Here is a 27,353-nt window from a genome sequence, read left to right as displayed (position 1 = left end):
TATGTTCATATATTTCAAATGAAATGTACATTAGGATCAGAAAAATTAACAACTAAATCTTCTACGTCATGTTACATATTGACATAAATAGACCTCATATACAATACCTGCAGAAAGTATTCACACCCCTTGACTTTATCCAAATGTTGTATTACAACATTAATAAAAAAAATATATTTCATGAATTTTATCACTGGCCTACACACAATACCCCATTATGACAAAGTGGAATTATGTTTTTACAAATTAATAAAAAATGTAAAGATGAAAAGTCTTGAATCAATAAGTATTCAACCACTTTGTATGGCAAACCTAGCTCCACTCCCACTCCCCAGGTGCTCTCATTTGTTGACTTCTGTAACTGTAAAAGCCTTTGTTTCATGCATGTTAACATTAGAAGCCTCCTCCCTAAGTTTGTTTTACTCACTGCTTTAGCACACTCTGCCAACCCGGATGTCTTAGCCGTGTCTGAATCCTGGCTTAGGAAAACCAACAAAAACATTGAAATCTCCATCGCTAACTATAACATTTTCCACCAAGATAGAACTGCTAAAGGTGTTGCAATCTACTGCAAAGATAGCCTGCAGAGTTCTGTATTACTATCCAAGTCTGTACCCAAACAATTAGAGCTTCTACTTCTAAAAATTCACCTTTCCAGAAACAAGTCTCTCACTGTTGAAGCTTGCTATAGACCTCCTTCTACAATCCAAGCTTGATGCCCTCAATCTCACACAAATGATCAATGAACCTACCAGTTACAACTCTAAATCTGTAAACACGGGCACCCTCATAGATGTCATCCTAACTAGCTCGCCCTCCAAATAAACCTCTGCTGTTTTCAATCAAGATCTCAGCGATCACTGCCTCATTGCCTACATCCGTAATGGGTCTGCGACCAAACGACCACCCCTCATCATTGTCAAACGCTCCCTAAAACACTTCAGCGAGCAGGCCTTTCTAATTGACCTGGCCGGGGTATCCTGGAATGACATTGACCTCATCCCGTCAGTAGATGATGCCTGGCTATTCTTTAAAAGTGCCTTCATCACCATCTTAAATAAGCATGCCCCATTCAAAAAATGTAGAACTAGGAATATATATAGTCCTTGGTTCACTCCAGACCTGTCTGCCCCTTGACCAGCACAAAAACATCCTGTAGCGTTCTGCATTAGCATCGAATAGCCCCCGTGATATGCAACTTTTCAGGGAAGTTAGGAACAAATATATACAGGCAGTTAGGAAAGCTAAGGCTAGCTTTTTCAAACATAAATTTGCATCCTGTATTACTAACTCCAAAAAGTTCTGGGACACTGTAAAGTCCATGGAGAATAAGAGCACCTCCTCCCAGCTGCACACTGCTCTGAGGCTAGGAAACACTGTCACCACCGATAAATCCACTATAATCGAGAATTTCAATAAGCATTTCTCTACGGCTGGCCATGCTTTCCACCTGGCTACCCCTACCCCGGTCAACTGCCAGGCACCCTCCACAGCAACCCGCCAAAGCCCCCACAATTTCTCCTTTACCCAAATCCAGATAGCTGATGTTCTGAAAGAGCTGCAAAATCTGGACCCCTACAAATCAGCCAGGCTAGACAATCTTGACCCTCTTTTTCTAAAATTATCTGCAGAAATTGTTGCAACCCCTATTACTAGCCTGTTCAACCTCTCTTTCGTATCGTCTGAGATTCCCAAAGATTGGAAAGCTGCCGCGGTCATCCCCCTCTTCAAAGGGGGTGACACTCTAGACCCAAACTGCTACAGACCTATATCTATCCTACCCTGTCTTTCTACGGTCTTCGAAATCCAAGTTAACAAACAGATTACCGACCATTTCGAATCCCACCCTACCTTCTCCGCTATGCAATCTGCTTTCAGAGCTGATCATGGGTGCCTCAGCCACGCTCAAGGTCCTAAAAGACATCATAACCGCCATCGATAAGAGACATTACTGTGCAGCTGTATTCATTGACCTGGCCAAGGCTTTCGACTCTGTCAATCACCACATTGTTATTGGAATAGTCGCCATCCTTGGTTTCTCAAATGATTGCCTCGCCTGGTTTACCAACTACTTCTCTGATAGAGTTCAGTGTGTCAAATCGGAAGGCCTGTTGTCCGGACCTCTGGCAGTCTCTATGGAGATGCCACAGGGTTCAATCCTCAGGCCGACTCTCTTCTCTGTATACATCAATGATGTTTCTCTTGCTGCTGGTGATTCTCTGGTACACCACTATGCAGATGACACCATTCTGTATACTTCTGGCCCCTCTTTGGACACTGTGTTAACTAACCTCCAGACGAGCTTCAATGCCATACAACTCTCCTTCCGTGGCCTCCAACTGCTCTTAAATGCAGGGAGAACTAAATGCATGCTCTTCAACCGATCACTGCCCGCACCTGCTCGCCCGTCCAACATCACTACTCTGGACGGCTCTGACTTAGAACTACAAACACCTACAAATACCTAGGTTAGACTGTAAACTCCTTCCAGACTCACATTAAGCATCTGCAATCCAAAATTAAATCTAGAATTGGCTTCCTATTTCGCAACAAAGCATCCTTCACTCATGCTGCCAAACATACCCTCGTAAAACTGACCATCCTACCGATCCTCGACTTCGGTGATGTCATCCATAAAATAGCCTCCAACACTCTACTCAACAAACTGGATGCAGTCTATCACAGTGCCATCCGTTTTGTCACCAAAGTCCCATACACTACCCACCATTGCGACCTGTAAGCTCTTGTTGGTTGGCCCTCGCTTCATACTCGTCGCCAAACCCACTGGCTACAGGTTATCTACAAGTCTCTGCTAGGTAAAGCCCCACCTTATCTCAGCTCACTGGTCACCATAGCAGCACCCACTCGAGGCACGCGCTCCAGCAGATATAGCTCACTGGTCACCCCCAAAGCCAATTCCTCCTTTGGTCGTCTTTCCTTCCAGTTCTCTGCTGCCAATGACTGGAACGAACTGCAAAAATCTCTGAAGCTGGAGACTCATATCTCCCTCACTAGCTTTAAGCACCAGCTGTCAGAGCAGCTCACAGATCACTGCACCTGTACATAGCCCATCTGTAAACAGCCCATCTATCTACCTACCTCATCCCCATACAGTATTTATTTATCTTGTTCCTATGCACCCCAGTATCTCTACTTGCACATACATTTTCTGTACATCTACCATTCCAGTGTTTAATTGCTATATTGTAATTACTTCACCACCATGGCCTATTTATTGCCTTAACTCCCTTATCTTACCTCATTTGCACTCACTGTATATAGACTTTTTGTTTTATTTTGTTCTACTGTATTATTGACTATGTTTTGTTTATTCCATGTGTAACTCTGTGTTGTTGTCGAATTGCTATGCTTTATCTTGGCCAGGTCGCAGTTGCAAATGAGAACTTGTTCTCAACTAGCCTACCTGGTTAAATAAAGATGAAAAACTCTGTGTGCAATAATAGTGTTTAACATTATGTTTGTATGATGACCTCTTCTCTGTACCCCACACATACAAAAAATTGTAAGGTCCATCAGTCGAGCAGTGAATTTCCAACACAGATTCCACCACAAAGACCAAGAAGGTTTACCAATGTCTCGCAAAGAAAGGCACCGAAAACATAAAAAGCAGATATTTTTTAATATCCCTTTGAGCATGGTGTTATAGTTATTAATTGCACTTTGATACAGGCGTCGTTCTTAACTCAGTTGCCGGAGAGGAAGGAAACCGCTCAGGAATTTCACCATGACGCCAATAGCGACTTTAAAACAGTTACAGAGTTCAATGGCTGTGATTGGATAAAACTGAGGATGGATCAACCATATTGTAGTTCCTTCACAATACTAACCTAATTGACAGAGTGAAAAGAAGGAAGCCTGTACAGAATAAAAAATATTCCAAAACATGCATCTTGTTTGCAACAAGGCACTAAAGTAATACTGAAAAGAATGTGGTAAAGCAATTCACTTTTTGTCCTGAATACAAAGTGTTTGGTTTGGGGCAAATCCAATACAACACATTACTGAGTACCACTCTCTATATTTTCAAGCATAGTGGTGACTGCTTCATGTTACGGGTACGCTTGTAATCGTTAGGGCCGGGGAGTTTCAGGATAAAAAATAAACGTAATAGAGCTAACCACAGGTAATATCCTAGAAGAAATCTTGGTTCAGTCTGGTTTCCACCAGACACTGGGATTTGAATTCACCTTTCAGCAGGAAAATAACCTAAAACAAAAGGCCATATCTACACTGGAGTTGCTTACCAAGAAGACAGTGAAGGTTCCTGAGTTGTTCCAGTAATTACTTAAATCTACTTCAAAATGTATGTCAAGAACTGAAAATGGTTGTCTAGCAATGATCAACAACCAAGTTGACATTGCTTAAAGGATATTTAAAATAATAAATGAGCAAATGTTGCAAAATCCAGGTATGGAAAGCTCGAGACTTACCCAGAAAGACTCACAGCTGTAATAGCTGCCAAAGGTGCATCTAAAAGTATTGACTCAGGGGTGTGAATACTTACGTAAATGATATATTGCTGTATTTAATTTACAATAAATGTGCAAAAAATTCTAAAACCATGTTTTCACTTTGCCATTATGGGCTATTGTGTGTAGATGGGTGAGAATGATGTATGTTTTAATCCATTTTGAATTTAGGATGTAACACACAAAAATGTGGAATAAGTCAAGGGGTATGAATACTTTCTGAAGGCACTGTATAATACCATGATCAGTAGTAAAAATACATTATTGATTCCATTTCACAGTGTCGAGACTCTTAAGGTACAGTACCTCTCACAACACCCAGGAAACTATGAGGAATCTCTCTGGGCAACTCCACAAGTTCACTGCTACAGAACAGAGCAGCCCTCCATCTCCATGACGACAGCTCTTGTAGAGAAGAGAGCCTACTCTCGTATTATCACTGAGTCCAACACCAGCCCTCTTCCTGTTGGTTAAGCTTTCAGCTGCTGTAGTCTCTATGTTAGATGGGAGGAGGAGGTAGACCATGTTGTCAGGTCAGGAAGTCCCAGGAAGGTTGTAGAGACACAGGAAGGTGAACATCATGACAACAAGCACCAGACCAATCAGAACCTGCTGGACCCACAGATACTTGTCCAGCTTCTGCTCCAGCCGGGCGTTACACACCATCACACGCATCAGCTGCAGAGGAGAGCATTTGGTAACTTCATCTTACTAATGTATTCACTTTTCAGTTTCCCATATCAATTTGACACCATGAAAATGTATAATGCTTGTAATATTGTAAAAAGAAAGGGGGGGAAAAAAGAAGATAAACCAATTAAATCAAAGTTAAAATACAGCAAATACTGTACATTGATTAATATTATATAGGTTAATGTATTCTTGTGGGTGGAGGAGCATCATCCAATAGGAGTGTAGAGCTCACCGTCGTGTGCAGGTCCGGGTGGCCATTGGCTCCTCCTTCAATTGGGCTGTCACTTCCACAGGTCAGGATGGGCTTAGTGCTCTCCAGGATGTGACATCGTAATCTACAGGAAGGACAGGACACAGTCACGTCCAATGATGTGTATAAACCCTGGATGACTGACCGTGGGCGCTGTATTGAAGCCACTGCGCAGCCATCTTGGTACTCCTCAATTATAAAAAAAGATTTTGCATTTATTAAATGTCTACATTAGTTTGACACGTTTATTCTATTACAGACACCTTAATGGACGTGTCAAACTCATTCCACAGAGGGCCGAGTGTCTAAGTCTTAATTGAACGGAAAAACCCCAAACCAGCAGGCACTCGGCCCTCCGTGAAATGAGTCTGACACCCCTGCCTTAATGCATCATTTTTTATTATATTATGTGAGCTAAACATAAAAATAAATACAAAATAATATTTAAAAATGTACTAATGTTACTGTCCCGACTACAATTTCAGTTTATGTGACAAAACAAGCAAGTATAGTGTAGAGAATTACTAGGACAGCTCCAGGACAGCAACACAATTAGACCCAACCAAATCATGGGAAAAATAAAAGATAATTACTTGACACATTGGAATTAATTAACAACAAAAAAACTGACCAAACTAGAATGTTATTTGGCCCAAAACAGAGAGTACACAGTGGCAGAATACCTGCACTTCCTAACCTCATGCCAAATGTATGACCCTATTAGAGACACATACTTTCCTCAGATTACACAGATCCACAAATAATTTGAAAACAAACCCAATTTTGAACTCCCATATCTATTGGGTGGGATACCACAGTGTGCCATCGCAGCAGCAAGATTTGTGACCTGTTGCCACAAGAAAAGGGCAACCAGTGAAGAACAAACACCACTCTAAATACCTCCCATATTCATATTTATTTATTTCCCTTTTCATACTTTAACCATTTGCACATGACATTTGAAATGTCTTTATTCTTTTGGAACTTTTGTGAGTGTAATGTTTACTGTTCATTTTATTGTTTATTTCACTTTTGTTTATTATCTACTTCACTTGCTTATACAATGTTAACATATGTTTCCCATGCCCTTACATTGAATCACTGTACCATCTAAACCGCTGTGAAATATCTTTCCAAAGAAAAAAATATAGTATTTTCAGCTGTTTGATACTGGAAGTAAAATATACAAAAAGGAAACTTAGCGCACATAGAATTGATCTACCACTTCTTAGACTTACTTTCAATGAGAATGACAGATCTATAACAAATATTTATATGTCAATTTGGTCAGGTCGCCCAAAAGTTACATATTGCAGCTGTAATTTTGCCCTTGAAACATTTGAAATACTGTAGAACTCCATTAATTACTATGGAAGAGTGCTCATACTAGGGATTGCCCATATGGTCGACCGCTGGCTTCAAAGCCTCTCAATGGCCAATACATAGCGTCAGCAATCCAGGGTTTATATACATCATTGGTCACATCAGGGAAGACTGAGGAGAGGGGATAATCAGCCTGCTAGGTCACTGACATACCCCAGCCATGCTGAGGCAATCTGTGCTGTACACTGCAAGACCACGATGGGTTTAGTGAATCAAAGTTATCTTGAGGTCATTATAGATGTTGATGGTGGCATATTAATGACTGCTTGCCCATTGGCTCAAAAGGAATTGTATTACTCATTTACATACACTCAGTATACCAAACATTAGGAACACCTTCCTAATTTGAGTTGCACCACCCCCTTTTGCCCTCAGAACAGCCTCAATTCGTTGGGGAATGGATTGTACACGTTGACTCCAAAGCATCCCACAGTTGTGCCAACTTGGCTGGATGTCCTTTAGGTGGTGGACAATTCCTGATACAGACGGGAAAAAGTTGAGCTTTAAAACCCCAGCAGTGTTGCAATATTTGACACAAACCGGTACGCCTGGCACCTACTATCATATCAAAGGCACTTAAAAAATGTTGTCTTGCCCATTCACCCTCTGAATGGCACACGTACACAATCCATGTCTCAATTGTCTCAAGCCTTTAAATCCTTCTTTAATCTGTCTCCTCCCCTTCACCTACACTGATTGAAGTGGATTTAACAGGGGACATCAATAAGGGACCATAGCTTTCACCTGGATTCATCTGATCAGCCTATGTCATGGAAAGTGCAGGTGTTCTTAATGTTTTGTACACTCAGTGTATATTCCCATCCATGAGGAGGCATTGATGATGATGTACCTGTGCTCCATGATCTTGGTTTTGGGCACGTCCTTCCAGAAGTGAGCGAGCTCTGGTGATCCAGCACCAGCGTTCTGCTCCATCTCTGCAGCCATAACTAGGAAGCGGTCCTGCAGAGATGCCTGGTAGCCTGCACAAACACATCCATGAACTCATTGAACTCATTAACTCATTGAACTATTTTTTATCTCAGTATATTGTTCAGTTTATGTATCTAGATTCCTACATTTGGATGGGATCAGCTGTACAAAGTATATAGTTTAAACCCCACTGCTGTCAGAATCCAATAATCAGAAGATAGATCTGAAAGAGCTAACTCTGTCACAGCTGTGAACAGAAAAAGTGAGGGTTCTTATCCACTAAACTCGAACAAATGAACAAGATATAGGCGATAGACGGGTGGCTCCCGAAAACTGAATTAAGTTAAACCCAGAGAGAGAAGGAAACCCTCAAACTTTGGAATAATGCCAGAATTTGATTATTCAAAAAACCCATATCTAGCACATCAGAAGCCATGACTGACATTTCCATGCTTGAAGGCCTCTGAACGTCTTATCAGCCAAGTCCCTGCATCCCTACTCAATGTTGGTCTCAAGTGATCAAGAGGAAAACATTGACCTTAGGGGTTTCAGCCTTCCACAGAGTACTGAGACTGGCTCAATAAAGTTTATTTACCCGCCGGTAGATTTCTGAAAGGCTCAGCTTAGGGGAAGATAAGAGATTATTATTTTATCACTCTTAAAATATGTATGTCAGGCAGAAGAAAGCTGTACTCTGTCAGCACTTTCCAAAGTTATTAGACTGAGACTGGACCTTGTGATTATTCTGAAGTTTCTTCTGGTGCATCTGGAAACATCCGAAGGAAGTAGATAAGAGGAGTGGGTGGGGAGAAAGAGAGAGAGAGAGCGAGAGATAAGTGCAGTACTCTACCTCCATGTAAGGACACCACTATATCCACAGAAGCGCCCGAATTACAGCAGCTGTTGCTGGGCTTCACTCTGTACTTCTCAGGTGCTGTGGTTCGTACCTGTGGAGGGAGACACCGTCAAGTCAGCTTGGAGATTGTTTATTTTCACACACATACACACACAGGGGCACACACAAGCATAGAGTGTCACGCTTGCACACACAACGGCATGCACATACCTTGAAGGCCACTTGATTCTTGGACACATTATCGAGGATGATAAGACACTTCCTGTCTGACTCTTTGGATCCAAAGCTCAGCTCCTCTGCTGGACTGGAAGTAAGAGAGAAAAGACATTACATTTTAGAGGAGAAACAGCACAGGCTGCATTAAGACAAGGCGGCCGGCTACGATTGAATTTGTGACTTAACAAACTAATGTATTTTTCTTTATGAAGACATCAGCCACAATGGCTAGCTGGTGTTCAAAACAAGCCAAAACATATGTTAGAAGTCTTGCTTTACAGCGTGCTTTGTTGTTCCTCTTCGTGATATCTTAGCTTAATCGATCTGTTTGGCAAAGCTTTGTGAGCTTAGATGTTGCTTCCTGAGAGTGATTGCAGTATGATTACCCAGGGACTTGTAGATTCTGTTAGCTTCCATTGTTACACATTTACTAAACAACTGCTGGATCACCATCTAGCTCAATATTCTAGCTAAAACATGGCAGATTATGTCCATCTGTGCTTGCATGTTTTTTTCTGCTTTAAATAAACAAAAAGCCTTGTACACTACATCGATACCATGTGTAGTTGCCATTTATCCGACTCAATTGATGTCAATATGTTCTTTATTTGTTCTTTATAATATTTTTCAAGGAGGTTCATTCCAGAGAAATAGCCCCCGACTAACTGTATGTTCCCTGGGGCCAAACCCTCAGTCTCTGATGTGCTGTGCTCCTCCTGACCTATATGGAGCTGTCTGTCAGGCCCCTGGGAAGAAGGCAGGCTCAATCCTAGCAGGCGTAGCTGAACCCATTTGTGAGGAAAATGGAGAATTAAACCACATTATTACCCAAGTCTAGGGTGAAAATATCTGTGATCTTGCATCAAAGCTGTGAAATCTGGAGGAGCAGAGGAAAAATCCATGGCCTGAGAAAGTAGCCACGAGATGCTCTAATTCGCTCTCCAACACTCAGCGCACCCCATCCCAGCCCCTACCAGACCACCCCCCCCAACTGCCTCACCAGGCTCATGTTTAAGGGATAATTGTGTAAAATGGATAATTCAACCTCAGTGAACACTTCTCCACACTGCGCTGTTTACTGCTGCTGGCATGCTTCAGTACCTACTGACAACTCAGTGAAATGGCCAACATGCTAAAAATTCCTGTGTAGTGTATATAAAAAGTCTAGCTGTACAGAGCTCTAAACAACAGATTGTTTTGTTCTTTGCCCCAGTAAAGCGTTGTGAGGACCCCAGCGCTCCCCTGAGCCCGGAATGACTCTCTAGACTTCAGGAAACCTTTTGACAAACACATTCTGAAGATCAAAGCATCCCCTCTTCCGCCCTTCCAGCTCTGGTTCTGCCTTCCTCGTGGACTCACTGGAATCAGGGCTAACACAGCTCAGAGACATAATTGCATTTAAGGCTCATATAAATATTTTTTATCACTCTAATACATTGCCCGTAGCTGTGAAAAATCTCACATCAAAGAGTCTGCTCTCCATAAACTGAACTGGACGGAAAGGACTCAGGAACATAGGAATGATCTAATTTAACATCGGAATACCCATCAATGGAGGCGGCTCTCAAGTACTGTACCTTGATGGATTCTGGGTTCTAACTCCTTAACTTGGGATAGGGTTAGTTATCAGGTATCCTATTGAAATATAGAGGGTCTACACCAGAAGTTAATGGTTATCTGTAGGAGGAAGGTATATGGTGTGTGTGCAATTAAGCTTGGAATGTACTGAGTGTAGGGAAAACGATCATGTGGCAGCATTGATAAGGGGAGAGAGCCATGGACTAGTGATGAAGGGGGTCGAGATCAGGTCAGGTTACGTTAAGGGAAGAGGAACCGTTTAATGCCTGTATCACTTAGTTTCTTGCTAGCAATAAAAATATACAATATTTAGCGAGAAGGAGAAGACTCTTATTACACTTATTTTTTAATCCTGCTTTTATCATTTTATATTTTCTGGGACAAAATGGCTGCCTCTTGTCTTTGTTTCGGTGGTGGTCTAACATAAATATGTGCTGTGTTTTCGCAGTAAAACATTTTAAAAATCTGACACGCTGGGTAGATGAACAAGGTGTTTATCTTTCATTTGAGGTATTGGACTTGTTAATGTGTGGAGGTTAAATATTTCTAAGAATATTTTTGCATTCCCTGCGCCACCGTTTCAGATGAACGGGGGGGGGGGGGGTGTAGTTCCCGCTTGGGAACCCATGGCATCAACGTTCTATAATAAACCTCAGGGTGAAGAATGCCGGTCTATAATCAACATCAGGGTGAAGATTGTTTTGTTTTGAACAAAAGTGTCGCTTGATTACTACTGCAACATTCATTGGGCCATCCAATTTGAATGATGGTACTACAGGCTGTTCCATGGTTAATATGGGCAGTAATCATCGGTGTGATCAATTAATTCCATTGATTATTACTGCAAATTAACTGCACCAACTGATTTCCATTCAATCGCAGACATCCTTTATTTCTGTTAAGATACTACAAGATTAATCTATCCATCCAGATACAAATGTATCGATATCTGGCTCTGGGCTTGAGTGTCAACAATACATTCACTCTAAGCTCTACAACACCTTCAAATCCAACATGTGGACATGGATTGGCTATAGCCGTGTCACTGTGCTACCAGTCGACTATTCTTCAAGCCTCGAGTGCAGCTGAGAGATATGCTGAATTCCAAATCAAACCCTAGTCTCTTCCGACTTCCTAGAAACCCTTGTACATCTGCAACTACTGGATAAATAATACGTTGAAAATTCCACCCAGAAGGCAAGGTGAAAGAACTACACCTATTTGATCCTTTCAGAGATACATGTGTATCTACCGATTAGGGGCTAGGGATTTATTTGATATTCAGGAAGAGATGGCTAAGAGAGGGAAATCTGAGAAAGTTGGCTTGAATACCTGACGTGTAGCAGAGGGGCCTTGAATGTGGTCAGTGGCTTCCTGGCTCCCTTCGGCCGGCTGTCTCCTTTGTCGTTGTCGTCCAGTTTCAGACTGCTCAGGCTCTCCTCTGAGAAATACACCTGAAACAAGGACAACAGTGGCTTCGTGAGACAATGTTCATCAACACACTGATCAAATTATTCTAAGGTGCTTTGTTTGGAGAGGTGTTCTAAAGATACAAATGATTAACATATCTTTATTCATTTCTAAATAAAACTATTAAACGCCTAACTATAGTCCATTTCAAATGATGGGATGAAACATATTAAAAATAGGGAGCTTTTGTATGACACTTAATTTCACAATCAATACATCAATCCCCATAACAATCCCTGACCCTTGCTCACAGTACAGTGAGGCAACAGGAACACACTCACATCCTGTGAGAACACAGAGAGAACACAAAAGTAAGCTCTTTCACTTCAACTGTAAACTTTCACCCAAATGCAACAGACTCCCTCATACATCCATTTACACAATGTCACAAGACTACAGAACAGCTGATATACACATGGTTTGTGCAATGTTAGCAGAAATTTGGGGAAGGACAGATGAAGTTGTGGTGGGACGAGCATCATTTGGTTTCCATACCATATTGACCAAGGCCAGTCACACAGCTTGTGTGAGGCAGATGGGAGATGGGGAGTACAGCAGGAGAGGATGTGAAAAGATAGGAGAGCTGATAGAGAGGTGACTGGGGTCTGCCTATGATGCACGTACAAGCACTAATGAGTCAGATGGAGTGTGTTTTCTGCTGTGATAAGCAACATGCACACACACACACACACACACACACACTCCCCCTTCAGCAGGCTGCTGCGACACACACCACACACAGATGACACAATAAAGACATCAAGAGACTTTGAGCTGCTTCTGAAATGTTTATTTTTATTCAGTGTTCAAATCAAGTGCAATACAGTACTGAGTAAGATATGGGGAGAATGGGGATTCATTAGCTGCTGTTGAAAGATACATGACCATAATTGACTTCAATAGACTGCTTGGTTGATTGAATAAATACAAAATACAGCATTTCTATTGATTATATACACTGTATAAAATAACTACGGTACATAAAAGTAAAACTCATAACAAATTTTATTTTTAATTAAACATTAGTAAAACAACACTTTCAGTGTATCATTCTGGTTAGTCAAAACCAGGATCAAAATACTCAGTATTGAGATATTGACAATAATCTTTGGCACTAGAACTACAAACCATGCATGAACTAACATTAATGAAAAGGTCTTAACATGTAATATCAACACACTGAAACAGTCCAATCCTACTAGCTAAAATGTGAAAATCACAACAATAACAAATACACAAACTGGAATGAATAAGGCTGATCTAAGCAGGAGATACAATTTAGAAATCCATAGATCCAAAAATGTCTAAGAAATGTAGACCGTATGAAATACTTGTTTTGATAATATGATTTGTAGGCAGCTTCCCCAACAGACCATGGAGTGACAGTCTGATCATCTGGAGAGTATTGACAATAAGGCACAACACAGATTATTTTTAAATAAGTACTCTCTCGTTAAAGAGAGGCATCGGTACACAGAGGAAGTGCTTTCAATTACAGTTATAATATGGCATAAGGTAGTTGAATATACATTGTATTACTTCAGTGTCAGTGCAAATGTGCTAACATTGAGTGTGGTAAAAATAAAGGATTTCAAGCTGGTGGTAGTAGAATACTATTTTCTTAGTATTATAAACATTAGTACATTAGTACATCATTACAGTACAGTTGATATTAATACAACAGTAATGATAAAATAAAGAATAATTTTGGGTTAAAAGATCAGTACAATTCGATAAGGCATGTTACGTATACACTTGGCACACATGCTTTACTTTCTCTACAAAACATTATTTCCCTAACGTTATATCAAGTTTGGTAAAATACTGAAGTTGGATAAAATATCACCATGTTATAATGCTGGTCACGGGAACAGGAATCAAGGGGGCAAACGTTCCTTCTTATATTCTGATAGACTATTGTGAGTTATGTATCTCATAGCCTACTTGATTGGCTATGAATCTCTTCAAAATCATGACATTGTGATAAGTGCAACACATTGTGGGGGTCATATTTTAAATGTTTGGTCCAGGTCCATTTTGGATTCAATGAAAGGCTGAACGTGTTCATGATGGTGACTCGATGGCGGGGCTGGTACATGAGTAAAACCCTCAGACTGCCCTTTCAGAATGCAGAACTCTCCAGGAATCAGTGTTGCTGGTGAGGCAGAGATCATACAATGCCTTACCAAAACCAGCCCTTGAGTCAAAACAGAGAGAAAGGAAATTAGCTGATCTGGGAAGCTACTGTATCAACACACTGTTGAGAGCCACAGGTATTCATTCAGTACTGAGACTGGCTTTATGTAGAGATAGGAGCAGCAGAACATGATCATGACAGTGGAATGTGTGCAGACAGACAAGCTGTAAACAATGGGTATCATGATTGGTGTTAGGACCTTAACGAGATACTTCGGGACTTCCCCAGAGTCAGATGAACTTGTGGATAACATTTTTATGTCTCTGTGTCCAGTATGAAGGAATTTAGAGGTAGTGTCGTGAGCCAATCCTAACTTGAAAAACTACCTCTAACTTCTTTCATACTGGACACAGAGACATAAAAATGGTATTCACAAGTTCATCTGACTCCGGGGAAGTAGATAAAGGGCCTCATTGTCAAAATCCCGAAGTATGCCTTTAAAGCCAGCAAGCCAAGAGATTAGCCTATAGCCTAGGTAGATCATTAGGGACTGGTTAAATCAGAGGCACCAAAGACTACATTCTGCTCACAGGCAACGATCCCTTTAAGCTGCACGCGGGCGCGTAGCTCCCCTCAGACTACCAAGCAGAATAAATATTCCCCCACGCAGAGAAGCACAGATTGAACTTCACTCACCTTCCTTGAGTTTTCCCCTTTAGTTAACACTATCATGTTTCACTCTACTGTGAGAAACGTGATCGAGTCAATGCAATATTAGCCACTTTCAAATCAATGTAATAAAACAAATGTGCAAAACTATGCAAGACTTAGTATGCAAAATGAAGTGTGAAAGATAATTTCTTGTAGGCAGAAAGCATTGGAGTAGGATTCTATATTGCATTGACAGGCATGACTCAGGCCCGTACTCTACACAGACAGGTGTGCCATAACCAATCAGAGCTGCAGTAGGCCTATATGCAAATAGCCATTGCCATATATGGATCTGTGCCATTCACTTTGAACTGAACTGTGTATAGGCTACGGTATGAGCAATCTTGAATAGATGCATTTTTCATGTATTTTTTTATCAAAGCGAGGCTGTTATTGTAAATAAGAATTTGTTCTTAAATATTTAAATAAAAGACAGTTGCATGTAGCCACGTGTGCACATTTGTTCATATTCTTTGCTAGCTAGTTTTTTTAGCTTTTTTTTGTCTTAAAGGGACAGTGTTGTATTTTGAGACGAATGATATAACAGCTAATTCCATGTAAACATTTTATGGGATGCATTTTTCGCCATTGTTTTTTATGGTAGGCCACTGATAGGCCTACAATAAGATCAAACCAAAGTAGGCTACTTGACCACTGTCTGAAACTGTAAGCGGGTACAGTCTCAGTGTTCACAGTAATCGCGTGCTGGAAGTTGCACAGAACTTTCACAATGTTAAGGTTTTCGTTCAGAAGACCTGAAATTTGCATAGTGCAGAAAAAAAGTTAGAGGGAACATTGCTCACTTGTATTGATGGACCCATTAACATACATTCATCCACTAAATTGCACAAAGGTCGAAACACAAAACCACACACAAACTTGATCAGGCTTAGATTCTGGTTTGCCAATTTATCATCATTGACAATGAAGAGGCTTAAAAGGCTCATGTGAGCAGCTTTGTGATGTGTAGCTGACAGGGCAACTCTGGAGCGCAAGTTCGTTTGTGTGTGTGTGTGTGCGTGTGTGTAAACACCAGTGTGTGTGTGTACAGAGCCCCCTGTGAGCTATGACAGTGGTGCAGGTTACCCAGAAGGCTTAAGGGCGCAGGAGTTTGCCTCGACACAGCGCAGTCACACACACCCCTCCCTCGAGTCTGTCACGGTAGAGACAACACACAGCGCAGCGACACCCAGCGTAGCGACACCCAGCGTAGCGACACCGACACCCAGCAACACCCAGCGCAGCGACACCGAGGCCACATTAACACAATCACTTCACTACCATCCAGTTCACATTACACTGAATAATATTTATTGAAACAGGTAGGTCTACTCATACAGACTAGTCTTCAAATGACAGAAATGTATATATAGGGTGTACCCTACATTCCAAGCTGATATTGATCTATTAGCTACTCACTACAATGTGTTTGTTTTCTGTGTCACAAAGAAGAGGCCAAATATCAACTGTGGATAAATAAATGAAGACCCGTAGCTACAGTAAGAGAAAGACAGAGAGAGATACATAAATTTGTGCTGCATATGCTGACAATGAAGCCCTGACCGTTGCTAGGGTGCAGCAGCCTGACGACAGCAGAGAATGCTAGATGGTGTCTGTGAGGAGGTGTGTTAAAGCCAAGAGCTGCAGGGTCTCTGTGATGGTGCCTGGCTGCACGGGGGCCGTCCGGGCCGGTGGGGCTGCCAACTAACCATCTGAGACCATCGCACACACAAATAACAGCCTGTGACAAACCACATCACCCCAACGTCTGTCTCACTCTCATCACCCAGCCTCCAACAAGGTTGAGCCAAAATCATTAGCGGCAACACAAAATAAATGAAGTATTCTGGGAAGTGCTTTAAAAACTTCTGTGAAGTTAGGTATGCTGGACGAAGCATGCGGGGGGAAAAGCAGTCTCTAGCACAGCTAGGAAGAGCTTCTGTGACGGCAGTCAGACATGACACATTCTCAGTAGCCAGAGAAGTGCTCAGGAGATGAGAGGAGGGAGACTGAAGAAGGGACTGTGATGTGTTATATGGGTACAGTCAGTGGACAGGAAGGATTAAGCTGCAGCTGGAGACATGGGGAGTCACCTTGACTGAGACAATGAGGAAGAGCGTAACAGCTGCCAAATTAGGACATTACCGCCTCTACAATTCACAGCTCTCTCCATAGAGGAGCCCGATTACATGCTGTAATCTCACACTAAACGTTGAGAAATGAAAGGGTCTGGGAGGAAAACGGCACATCAAAGTGAGGAGGGACTTGACTGAACCTCTAATGTCTTATTTGACTGACAAGTGAGAACGGGGTGTGTTTAATGTTAATTAAGGCTAATGACGAAGAGAAAAGGTCTCTGCTGTTTCGTAGAGAGCCCAATGCAGGGTTAAATCGTCAGTAATCAGCACACTGCAGATACTAACTGTATTGACTCTACTGTTAATGAGTAATAGCAGCAGCCATCATCAGTTTTAACAGTAGGCTACATTAGAAACATGGCAACAGACTCATGTACTACTTCTGACAATTAAGTGGATAAGTAGTAGGCTATTCAAGGCGGAGTATGAGTTCATATGCAGCCCCAGCGTGAATATTTAATGCACTTCTATGCGTTACTGTCTTCCTTACTGTACCTACATTCAGAGGGAGGAGTTCCAGAAATAAACAAACAAAAAGTTTGTTAAACAAAAGGTTTTGTACCTTTTTGGGCTCGATGGCGACCTCGGAGCTGAAGCTCGACTCTAACTCCTTGCTGTCTGATTCGAAGTCCTTGCTCTCGTTGTCGTCCTCGCTGACGATTGGTCCGTTCTCACATACTGGCGTTTGGAAGTCATCGTCAGGAAGGGGAGGATAGCTGTATCTGAAGGGATCCTGGAATGAAGTCAGCGATAGGGTTAATACTATCAGCGCCGAGACCCCAGCAAAAATCAGCTTTTCACTTATCTGCAAGTCCGGCCCTTATATTCTGTCTCACAATTAAGTGTTTTACCATTTTCTTTTCAGGAGAACCAGGGCTACAAGTAGAACACAAAACAAGTTGACATAAACAGTTGCATTCATGAACGTCAATTAAATAAATAAGGTCAGCCGAAACAAAAACCTCATAAAAAATGTATTTATATGAATGCTTTTGGTACAGATATTGTTTCCTCACTGGGAAATGAATATCCAGTTCATCAGTGACAACTGTGTGAAGTTGTCACTGACGAATTGGACTCTAAAGATTTAAAAATCCCCTTTCGGGATCCGTCCTTCTCACAAAAACCGCTCTAGCTCAGCCCGTTAATCACACAGCCGTAGGTACCAACCATTAGTCTGCAGAAGAAATAGATTAATCCAACACGATGTTTAAAAGGGGTTAGAAGTCCAAAACAGACCAGTGTTGAGTGGGACTCATTGGGTTAAGTCAACAGTAAATAAATATAAATATTGACTAATCACAGGTTAGTCACATTTTCTCATGACAAGTGAGGGAAGAAATAAGAGGCAAAACCTGTCAAATGTTGACATTTGAAAAGGGAATTTATCAGATGATAGTAAGATGAAAATATATGTAGCCAGGTAGATAGATGGCGTCATTGCCATCTTCAGTGAGTTGAATACTGCGGGTACATACCGTTCCACCCATGTGAGGAGGCAGGTATTCAGGGCCAATAAATGTTTGGATCTCATTTTTAGATGCAAACTTGAGCTTGCTGATGGCTTCTGGACCCAACCATGTCCTCACAATCTTCCATGCAGCTAAAAAAACAAAAACACATGTACCAACTTGTAATTTGTTGTTTTTGGTTATTGTATTGCTAGATATTACTGCACTGTTGGAGGTAGAAACATAAGCATTTCGCTGCACCTGCAAATCTGTGTACGCAATGAATAAACTTTGATTTGAACTACGATGTCCAAATTACGATGATTCCGTTTCTATTGCAAATCGTTTCAATAACTACATGACTCACCATTCAAGATCCATGGCATGTCGACAATGATCATTTTGGCTGAAATGACAAGACCATGACTGAGGGGTGAAATACACTGAGTGTACAAAACATTAAAAACACCTGCTCTTTCCATGACATAGACTGACCAGGTGAATCCAGGTGAAAGCTATCATCCCATATTGATGTCACTTGTTAAATCCTCTTCAATCAATGTAGATGAAGGGGAGGAGACAGGTTAAAGAAGCACTTTTACACCTTGAGACAATTGAGATATGGATTGTGTATGTGTGCCAACTCGTTTTTACTTCGAATTAGTCGTTTCGGAAGTTTTCCTTGGTAAGCCACTCTTGTGTATGTGTGCCATTCAGAGGGTGAACAAAATATTTAAGTTCCTTTGAACGGGATATTCTGGGTTTCTCCACACTCAACAGTTTCCCGAGTGTATCAAGAATGGTCCACCACCCAAAGAACATCCAGCAAACTTCACACAACAGTAGGAAGCATTGGAGTCAACATGGGCCAGCATCCCTGTAGAACGCTTTCGACACCTTGTAGAGTCCATGCCCGGACAAAATGAGGCTGTTCTGAGGGTAAAAGGGGAGTTGTTGCAACTCAATATTAGGAAGGTGTTCCCAAAGCTCGGTGTACTAATGTAGCATTGGCCCTAACACAGAATCATATGACGGCATTCCATGTACTTTTGTTTCTTATAATACATTTAATAAAACCCATTTTAAACAGGATGTGGGTCAATAATAGGAACAATTACATATATGTGTCATACAACATTTATCAATCAACCTGTGAATGAACTCCATATTGTTTCAAATTTGATATACTTACATAGAAACTTTGGATAATACACTTTGAAGCAATTAATTACATACTTCACAAAATCCATGTCCTGAAAAAAATGAAAGAGAGTATAATTAGGACTCAGAAAGTACAGTACTATATACAGCCTCAAAGCAGGCTTTGACTAGCAAAGACGTTTTATGGCCTTTCAATAGGGAACCCGTTTGCTCAGCCGGAGATATTTACTGCCTCAAGCTACCTGTGCAATGACCCAATTCATAACCATTTAAACTTTGTCACAAAGCTGAACAAAGCTGTAGTCAATACTTTCAAACACCTTCCCTCAACTCAATCATATTAAATATATTTCTGGGAAAAATGTGTGATACAAAAGTAGTGTGTGTGCAGTGCACACTGCACCCCATGCAACACCACAACTACTTTTACTCTTACTTTGCTCAAATTGGATTATTAACTGTAATCCATTCACAGTATTTGCTGAAACGTTGCACAGTCTGGTTGTTTACTTTATGATTGCGTAACCTTGATCTTCATAGAAGGTTGAATAAACTTGCTCTACATACAGTATCAAGCCTTGGCTGAGATAACTACAGACAGCTTTGAAACTCAAATGTTTCCTTTTTGTCTGTGCAAAAGTGTTCTCTAAACCAAGGTTTCCCAAATTCGGTCCTGGGGCCCCCTCTGGGTGCACGTTTTGGTTTTCACACGAACACTACACAGGTGATTCAAATAACCGTCTCATCATCAAGCTTTGATTATTTGAATCAGCTGTGTAGTTTACGGGTAAAAAATAAACATGCTCCGGAGGGCAGGACAGAGTGTTGGAAACCCTGTAAACAACCCAATACTATCTGTCCTGAGGCCTCAAACAAAGACAGATGTGGGATTTTGTACAATCCCACAAGACCAACAGTATCTAAAACATTTCACAGTCAGTTTAATGGATTACAGCTAACCATGAAATGCCTCCTTCATGAGAATTTACTGAGCAGGGCTCTATGCTGACCTTTTTCACAAGGAGCATGTGTGCACCTAAGTAGAAAAATGCATACGCACACAAAGAAATGTAAGAGCACAACGAAAAATGTTTGAGATATTAAAGCTAGAATCCTTCATTTTTCTATGTGCACTGGTTGTCCTAAATTAAAATTCCAGGCCGCACAACATATTTAGGCGCATATTCAAGTATAGTGGTCACACTGTAGACCCCTGCTCAGTCAAAGGTACCACACGTTTTCATTACCATAATGGCCATATTATCATCAGACAACAGAACTATCAATATTCTAGTCAGACCCTTAGGAAGAGGAGCCTATCAGCCTGGCTACATCCTATGCCCTACAGAGACTCATTGCCATGCACTAGACCAATGTTTCCCAACTCTGGTCCTTGAGTACCCCAAACAGTACACAGGTGTGCTTGTCCAGGGTTACAATAAAAATGTGTACTGTTGGGGGCACTTGAGGACCAGGGTTGGGAAACACTGCACCAGATCAATGGTTCCCAACCTTTTTCGGTTACTGTCCCACCTACTGAATGTTGGTCTGCCCAGAGTACCCCTGATTTACCCTCTCATGTGCATTTTACCAGTAGCCCTATGGTCTCATGAGATTTCTCAAGTACTCCCTGTGGATAGGCCAAGTACTGCCAGGGGTCCTAGTATCACTTGTTGGGAACCACTGCACTAGACTCACTAAGAAAGTTAGAGATAACACTAGCCAGGCCTGTTCCAGCCCACACAGTGCTTATTTCAGCAAACTTCATTAAGGTTGCTCCCCAAACTGATCTACTAACACACTAATTTCATATTAGGGTTTCGTGAAGTTATTTATTCTCTCTCTGGCTTGTGTATTTAATTAGGGCATTTCTCCAAGAGAGAGTTTGGCCAGTGAAGCGAGCTGGCTGACAGAAAGGAGAGTGCCTGCTGGGAAACTCCGATCGAGACAAAGTCAGTCTATGAATTAGGCAGTCAGTCGACTTGGAATGACCAAACTAATTTAAAGGTCACTTTCAATGTGTTAAACCATTGAAGAGCATCAATCCCTCCAAGTCCCAGGCTCAAACAGTAAGCAAAATTAGAAAGCTCAACAGGACTTCAATGACACTCATAACCACACACAAACAGACGTAGGCTACTTCTTTTTGAAAATGGGGAAAACATGTTTAATTATGAGGACAGAAATTGATCAATAAAGCCCTCCTTAAATCTATGTAGAGTGGATCAACAGCGACATTGGTATAAATCAGAGCGGTAGCCCTGGTTTGATTCTTCAAACACTATCAAATAGCCTAGTGGTTAGAGCATTGGGCCAGTAACTGAAAGGTTGCTGGATCGAATCCCCAAGCTGACAAGGTAAAAATATGTTGTTCTGCCTCTGAATAAGGCAGTTAACCTGAATAAGGCAGTTAAACTTCCCCCCAGTAGGCTGTCATTGTAAATAAGAATTTGTTCTTAACTGACTTGCCTAGCTAAATCAAGGTTAAATTTAAAAAATAATAAGGGAAGGTGACAAATACAAGAAAAGACTAGAATCTTAATCAAAAAGGTAAGTGTTCACTTACGATATTGCTGATCCCTGAATCGGCCATGTCAAACACAACAGTGAGTGGCATCCCTGGCTCTCTCTTAGCATAGCGCTCCAGCCAGAAGGCAACATACTTCTTCTTGTCCATGCTGGTCTTTGCATCCTTGGTATGGAGCTTGACTTTGAACCAGACTGAGAACACAGACAAAAGTATTGCATTCAATAACCTCAACATACAGTACCAGTCAAAAGTTTGGACACACCTACTCATTCAAGTTTTTTTTTTAAATGACCTGACCTGGCCTTCACAATCACCTGACCTCAGCCCAATTGAGATGGTTTGGGATGAGTTGGACTGAACAGTGAAGGAAAAGCAGCCAACAAGTGCTCAGCATATGTGGGATCTCCTTCAAGACTGTTGGAAAAGCATTCCAAGTGAAGCTGGTTGAGAGAATGCCAAGAGTGTGCAAAGCTGTTCTCAAGGCAAAGGGTGCCTACTTTGAAGAAACTAAAATATAAACTATATTTTAATTTGTTTAACACTTTTTTGGTTACTACATGATTCCGTATGTGTTATTTCATAGTTGTGATGTCTTCACTATTATTCTACAATGTAGAAAATAGCAAAAAATAAAAAATAAAACTTGGAATGAGTAGCTGTGTCCAAACTTTTGGCTGGTACTTTATGTGTTAAACATATTACAAAGCAATAGCTTACAATTTTTGGTAACCTTTTATAAGGGGTAATAATAGTATCTGTGAGTAATTATTAGAGAGAAATCAATTATACATATGGTGCAGTATGAGCATCATTAATCAACATACAGAGCTTGTTGCCTTCCTTGTCGTAGCCGTGGAGGAAGACAGCCCCCGTCTCAAACATCCACTTTGGAATGCTGCTCTCTGTGAGGTCTGAAACAAGACAAAACATTATCAGCCAACAATATAAAACAGCAATCAATAAGAATGTTTTATAACAAGAACAATTATTGGCCAAAATATTTATCATAAAAACCAAAGTAATTCCTAACTCCTTGCCACCATACAAGACCTAACAAATCTTGTCAACAAGTGACAATAAGGCATTGTCAATATCAGAAGTTAGGCAATTGGAAGAGATAACGTTTGTAAATCTAATTTCTGCATGACACCGATTTAACAAACTGAATGTTGTCTGGCTAGAAAACCCTGTATTTGTATGAGTAAAATGTAGCAATTTAAAAGTGAAACGTAAGAAAAATAGAGAGGATTGTCTCCATGCGGAACAGATGGAAATATTACCACACAGCACACAATAAGCCTTTATCTGAGAGAAGGTCAAGAATCTATAACACATTGACACACAAAGACAGCTACTGATGAACCGAACCATCCCACAGTGTGGTGATACTTATAGGCCCAAATAAAACTGCACTGTATAACTTGCCTGTATTTGAATACAGTTAAGATACTAGCAGGGAATGAGAATGTGTGCTGTTCCTGTTTTCTACACCCAACCCTAAGCAAGGCCAAAGTCACATGTTGTAGGGTACAAATACAGCCACAGGCTACTCAGATCGAGATGAATCACTTCAAGAGTGATTAATTGATGACCGACACTTACACCTTCTTCATTCTCTGAAAAGAAGTGCTCGTGCAGTGCAGTTTTACTAGAGGTTAAATATGTGCCCAGACCGCTCACCATTCAAACTAAATTCTTTCCTCCACAGAAAACTGTCATCAATCATCTTCAGGGCATCGTCCACAGAGTATAGTCGCCATGTCAGGTATGCCTCCACCAGAGCATCATCCTTTAGTAGCCTGTCCACATCTCTGGAGTCATATTTGTCAGATTCTGTGAGGGAGAACAGTAAAAAACTTAAATCACTTGACATGAAACTGAATTCCTACTCCAACGTCTGACCTACAACCATAACACCTACAGCACCTATGAGTATGTTGCTTATAACCTTTTATGACAAGACCCAACCATAGAGTGAAGACAGCACTTAGCCTCCTATACTAAAACAAGGCTGCCTTCAGCTACCTCATTTACTAAAATGCTGAAATGTATCTACCAATATAAAGATTGTTTAGGAAACAAGTGTTCTTTGAAAGATGGATTGGTCTCTCAACAATGCTTAACAGGGAACTGAAAGGCATACCGATAACGATGAGACAGCCTATAGGTGCCAGGACAACAACCTCTCCCTCAACGTGATCTAGACAAAGGAGATGATTGTGGACTACAGGAAAAAGAGGACCGAGCATGCCCCCCCCCCCCCCCTTCTTATCGACGGGGCTGTAGTGGAGCAGGTCGAGAGCTTCAAGTTCCCTGACGTCCACATCACCAACAAACTAACATGGTCCAAGCACACCAAGACAGTCGTGAAGAGGACACGACAAAACCTATTCCTCCTCATGAGACTGAAAAGATTTGGCATGGGTCCTCAGATCCTCAAAATGTTTTACGGCTGCACCATCGAGAGCATCCTGACGGGTTGCATCACTGCCTGGTATGGCAACTGCTCGGCCTCCGACCACAAGGCACTACAGAGGGTAGTGAGTATGGCCCAGTACATCACCGGGACCAAGCTTCCTGCCATTCAGGACCTTTATACCTGGCGGTGTCAGAGGAAGGCCCTAAAAATGGTTAAATACTCCATCCACCCTAGTCATAGACTGTTCTCTCTGCTACCGCACGGCAAGCGATACCGGAGCACCAAGTTTAGGTACAAGAGGCTCCTAAATAGCTTCTACCCCCAAGCCATAAGACCCCTGAACAGCTAATCAAATGGCTACCCAGACTATTTGCATGGCCCCCCCTCTGGAACACTGCTGCTACTCTCTGTTATTAGTGCCCCACATTAACATTGACTCTGTACCGGTACCCCCTGTATATAGCCCCGCTATTGTTATTTACTGCTGCTCTTTAATTATTTGTTATTCTTATCTCATACCTTTTTTGGGGGGGGGTAAGCATTTCACTGTAAGGTCTACTACACCTGTTGTATTCTGCGCATGTGACAAATACAATTTGATTTGATATTGTATGGCTTTATTAAAGGTCACACCTCAAGTAGGCTACTCAATATAACTGTATTTTCTATTACAAAAAAAAGAGTTTAGATCATAATTATGGTGTTAATACAGACATATGTCATGTCACTGCCAGTAGCCAAACTAATAGTCATTACTCATCCATTAATTAATGTATCAGAACAATCTGTCAAACAACTGACTGGTAAAGCAGCTGATGATAATGTGTTGCGCTAGCTAAGTAAAATAGCTAGATGGATGGAATGCAATCGAACAGCCCATGATATCTGGCTTTTAGCTAACAGCTAGCTAGCTGTTACAGGAGCGAATGTTAATTAGCTAGATTATGGGGGTCTTGTTGTAAAAATACATGTTGTTACCTAACTAACGTTAGTTAGCCTGTTAGCATGAATTTACCTTGTCCTTGGACATACTCTTTGTTGAACTTCTGTCTCGTCTCCTCAATCTTCTTCTCAATGTCCTGTTGTACAGAAAGATTAGTTAGCCATGTGTAATGAATGAATTACAAATTGCCTGGCAAAATATACGTATTATTGCAAGAAAAATGAAATGGTAAGCTACCTGCTCTGGTTCAAACTTCCCAACTTCCGCCATGTTCAAATGACTCCGCTGTTCTGGCTAGAATGGGTACATTGAAGTTGAGGAATAAATCAGTTCTAGCGTATGAAACTGTTGCCCTTGTATTGCCATTTTAGCGCTTGGCTAGATCATCAAAGTGATACCTAAAAAATAAGACATCTCAGGTCCATTCAATCAAATGTAAAGAATATTTAATGGATTATTTAAATATTTATCAACGTAAGCATTGATAACAACAATATGTATTGTACATGTGTCTGTTGTCGGAGACAATACTGGCTAACCCACAATGCAAAGTTTCTTACTTCATTTGCGTTATGTGCTGCCCCGGATACACGGATGAGCGGCCAATACTGAGCAAAAGTAGTTGCATATCGGATTTAAAGCCTTGTATGATACTTATATTAGCGTATAACTTTTTTATAATATCATATTTATAGCTTTATAACAATTTAAACGTATATGAACCATTTTGGATGTAGCCCATCAAAATCACTCAACGTCTTCCACGCGAGCGACATGAATCGAGCGCACCCAGTGTTCTGGCGAGATGTTTTGACTTTCGTGTAGTGATGTTTGATAGATACGTATTCGAGAAACTGTTGCCCAATAACTCTGATAGATAAGTATTCGGCAAACTATTGCCCATTACCTATGTGTAGGTAAGAATCATCTGTTATAATTTGTATAACTAAATCATGTATGCATGTATGCATGTACGTATTATGTAACGTTAGTTAACGTCAGCAGCTGCGTAGTTCAACCTTGGTTCACGTGCTACTCTATACTAGGAAACTCGGAAATGTTCAACTTGCTAAATGGTTGAACGCGGCACGTGTGTAACTACAGTCGTGGCCAAAAGTTTTGAGAATGACACAAATGTTCATTTTCACAAAGTCTGCTGCCTCAGTTTGTATGATGGCAATTTGCATATACTCCAGAATGTTCTGAAGAGTGATCAGATGAATTGCAAATAATTGCAAAGTTCCTCTTTGCCATGCAAATGAACTGAATCCCCAAAAACATTTCCACTGCATTTCAGCCCTGCCACAAAAGGACCAGCTGACATCATGTCAGTGATTCTCTCGTTAATTAACACAGGTGTGACTGTTGACGAGGACAAGGCTGGAGATCACTCTGTCATGCTGATTGTGTTCGAATAACAGACTGGAAGCTTCAAAAGCAGGGTGATGCTTGGAATCATTGTTCTTACTCTGTCAATCCTGGTTACCTTTAAGGAAACAGGTGCCGTCATCATTGCTTTGCACAAAAAGGGCTTCACAGGCAAGGATATTGCTGCCAGTAAGAATGCACCTAAATCAACCATTTATCAGATCATCAAGAACTTCAAGGAGAGCGGTTCAATTGTTGTGAAAAAGGCTTCAGGGAGCCCAAGAAAGACCAGCAACCTCCAGGACCGTCTCCTAAATTTGATTCAGCTGCGGGATCGGGGCACCACCCGTACAGAGCTTGCTCGGGAATGGCAGCAGGCAGGTGTGAGTGCATCTGCACGCACAGTGAGGTGAAGACTTTTGGAGGATGGCCTGGTGTCAAGAAGGGCAGCAAATAAGTAACTTCTCTCCAGGAAAAACATCAGGGACAGACTGATATTCTGCAAAAGGTACAGGGATTGGACTGCTGAGGACTGGGGTAAAGTCGTTTTCTCTGATGAATCCATTTTCCGATTGTTTGCGGCATCCAAAAAAAAGTCAGGAGAAGACAAGGTGAGCGCTACCATCAGT

At 41.3% G+C, this 27,353-nt stretch overlaps 1 protein-coding gene across 5 annotated transcripts; it reads right to left on the bottom strand.

Moving 5' to 3' along the window:
• Window positions 1-3,623: 3,623 nt before the first annotated feature.
• LOC139403184 (motile sperm domain-containing protein 2-like) lies at window positions 3,624-25,918 on the bottom strand. Of its 5 annotated transcripts, none has more exons than XM_071146892.1 (15): window positions 25,594-25,918; window positions 25,429-25,492; window positions 23,675-23,827; window positions 22,819-22,905; window positions 22,031-22,185; window positions 19,496-19,556; window positions 18,671-18,709; window positions 18,331-18,455; window positions 17,415-17,585; window positions 11,729-11,850; window positions 8,813-8,906; window positions 8,597-8,693; window positions 7,667-7,796; window positions 5,416-5,518; window positions 3,624-5,168 (listed from the first exon to the last, which is right to left on the bottom strand). In XM_071146892.1, exons 1-15 carry the CDS (start codon window positions 25,624-25,626, stop codon window positions 5,025-5,027), a joined length of 1,578 nt encoding a protein of 525 aa, XP_071002993.1. In that variant the 5' UTR covers window positions 25,627-25,918; the 3' UTR covers window positions 3,624-5,024. The 5 variants fall into 5 exon arrangements, 4 of the variants coding, with proteins under 4 accessions (XP_071002993.1, XP_071003003.1, XP_071003015.1 ...); XM_071146902.1 differs by having other exon boundaries at window positions 5,032-5,168; window positions 5,342-5,518; XR_011633296.1 differs by lacking the exon at window positions 7,667-7,796.
• Window positions 25,919-27,353: the final 1,435 nt, after the last annotated feature.

The sequence above is a fragment of the Oncorhynchus clarkii genome, chromosome 3 (genome assembly GCF_045791955.1).
Source record: "Oncorhynchus clarkii lewisi isolate Uvic-CL-2024 chromosome 3, UVic_Ocla_1.0, whole genome shotgun sequence".
NCBI classification, from domain to species: Eukaryota; Metazoa; Chordata; class Actinopteri; order Salmoniformes; family Salmonidae; genus Oncorhynchus; species Oncorhynchus clarkii.
The sequence above is the reverse complement of the archived record's forward strand: the minus strand, read 5'-3'. Positions and strand labels throughout refer to the sequence as shown.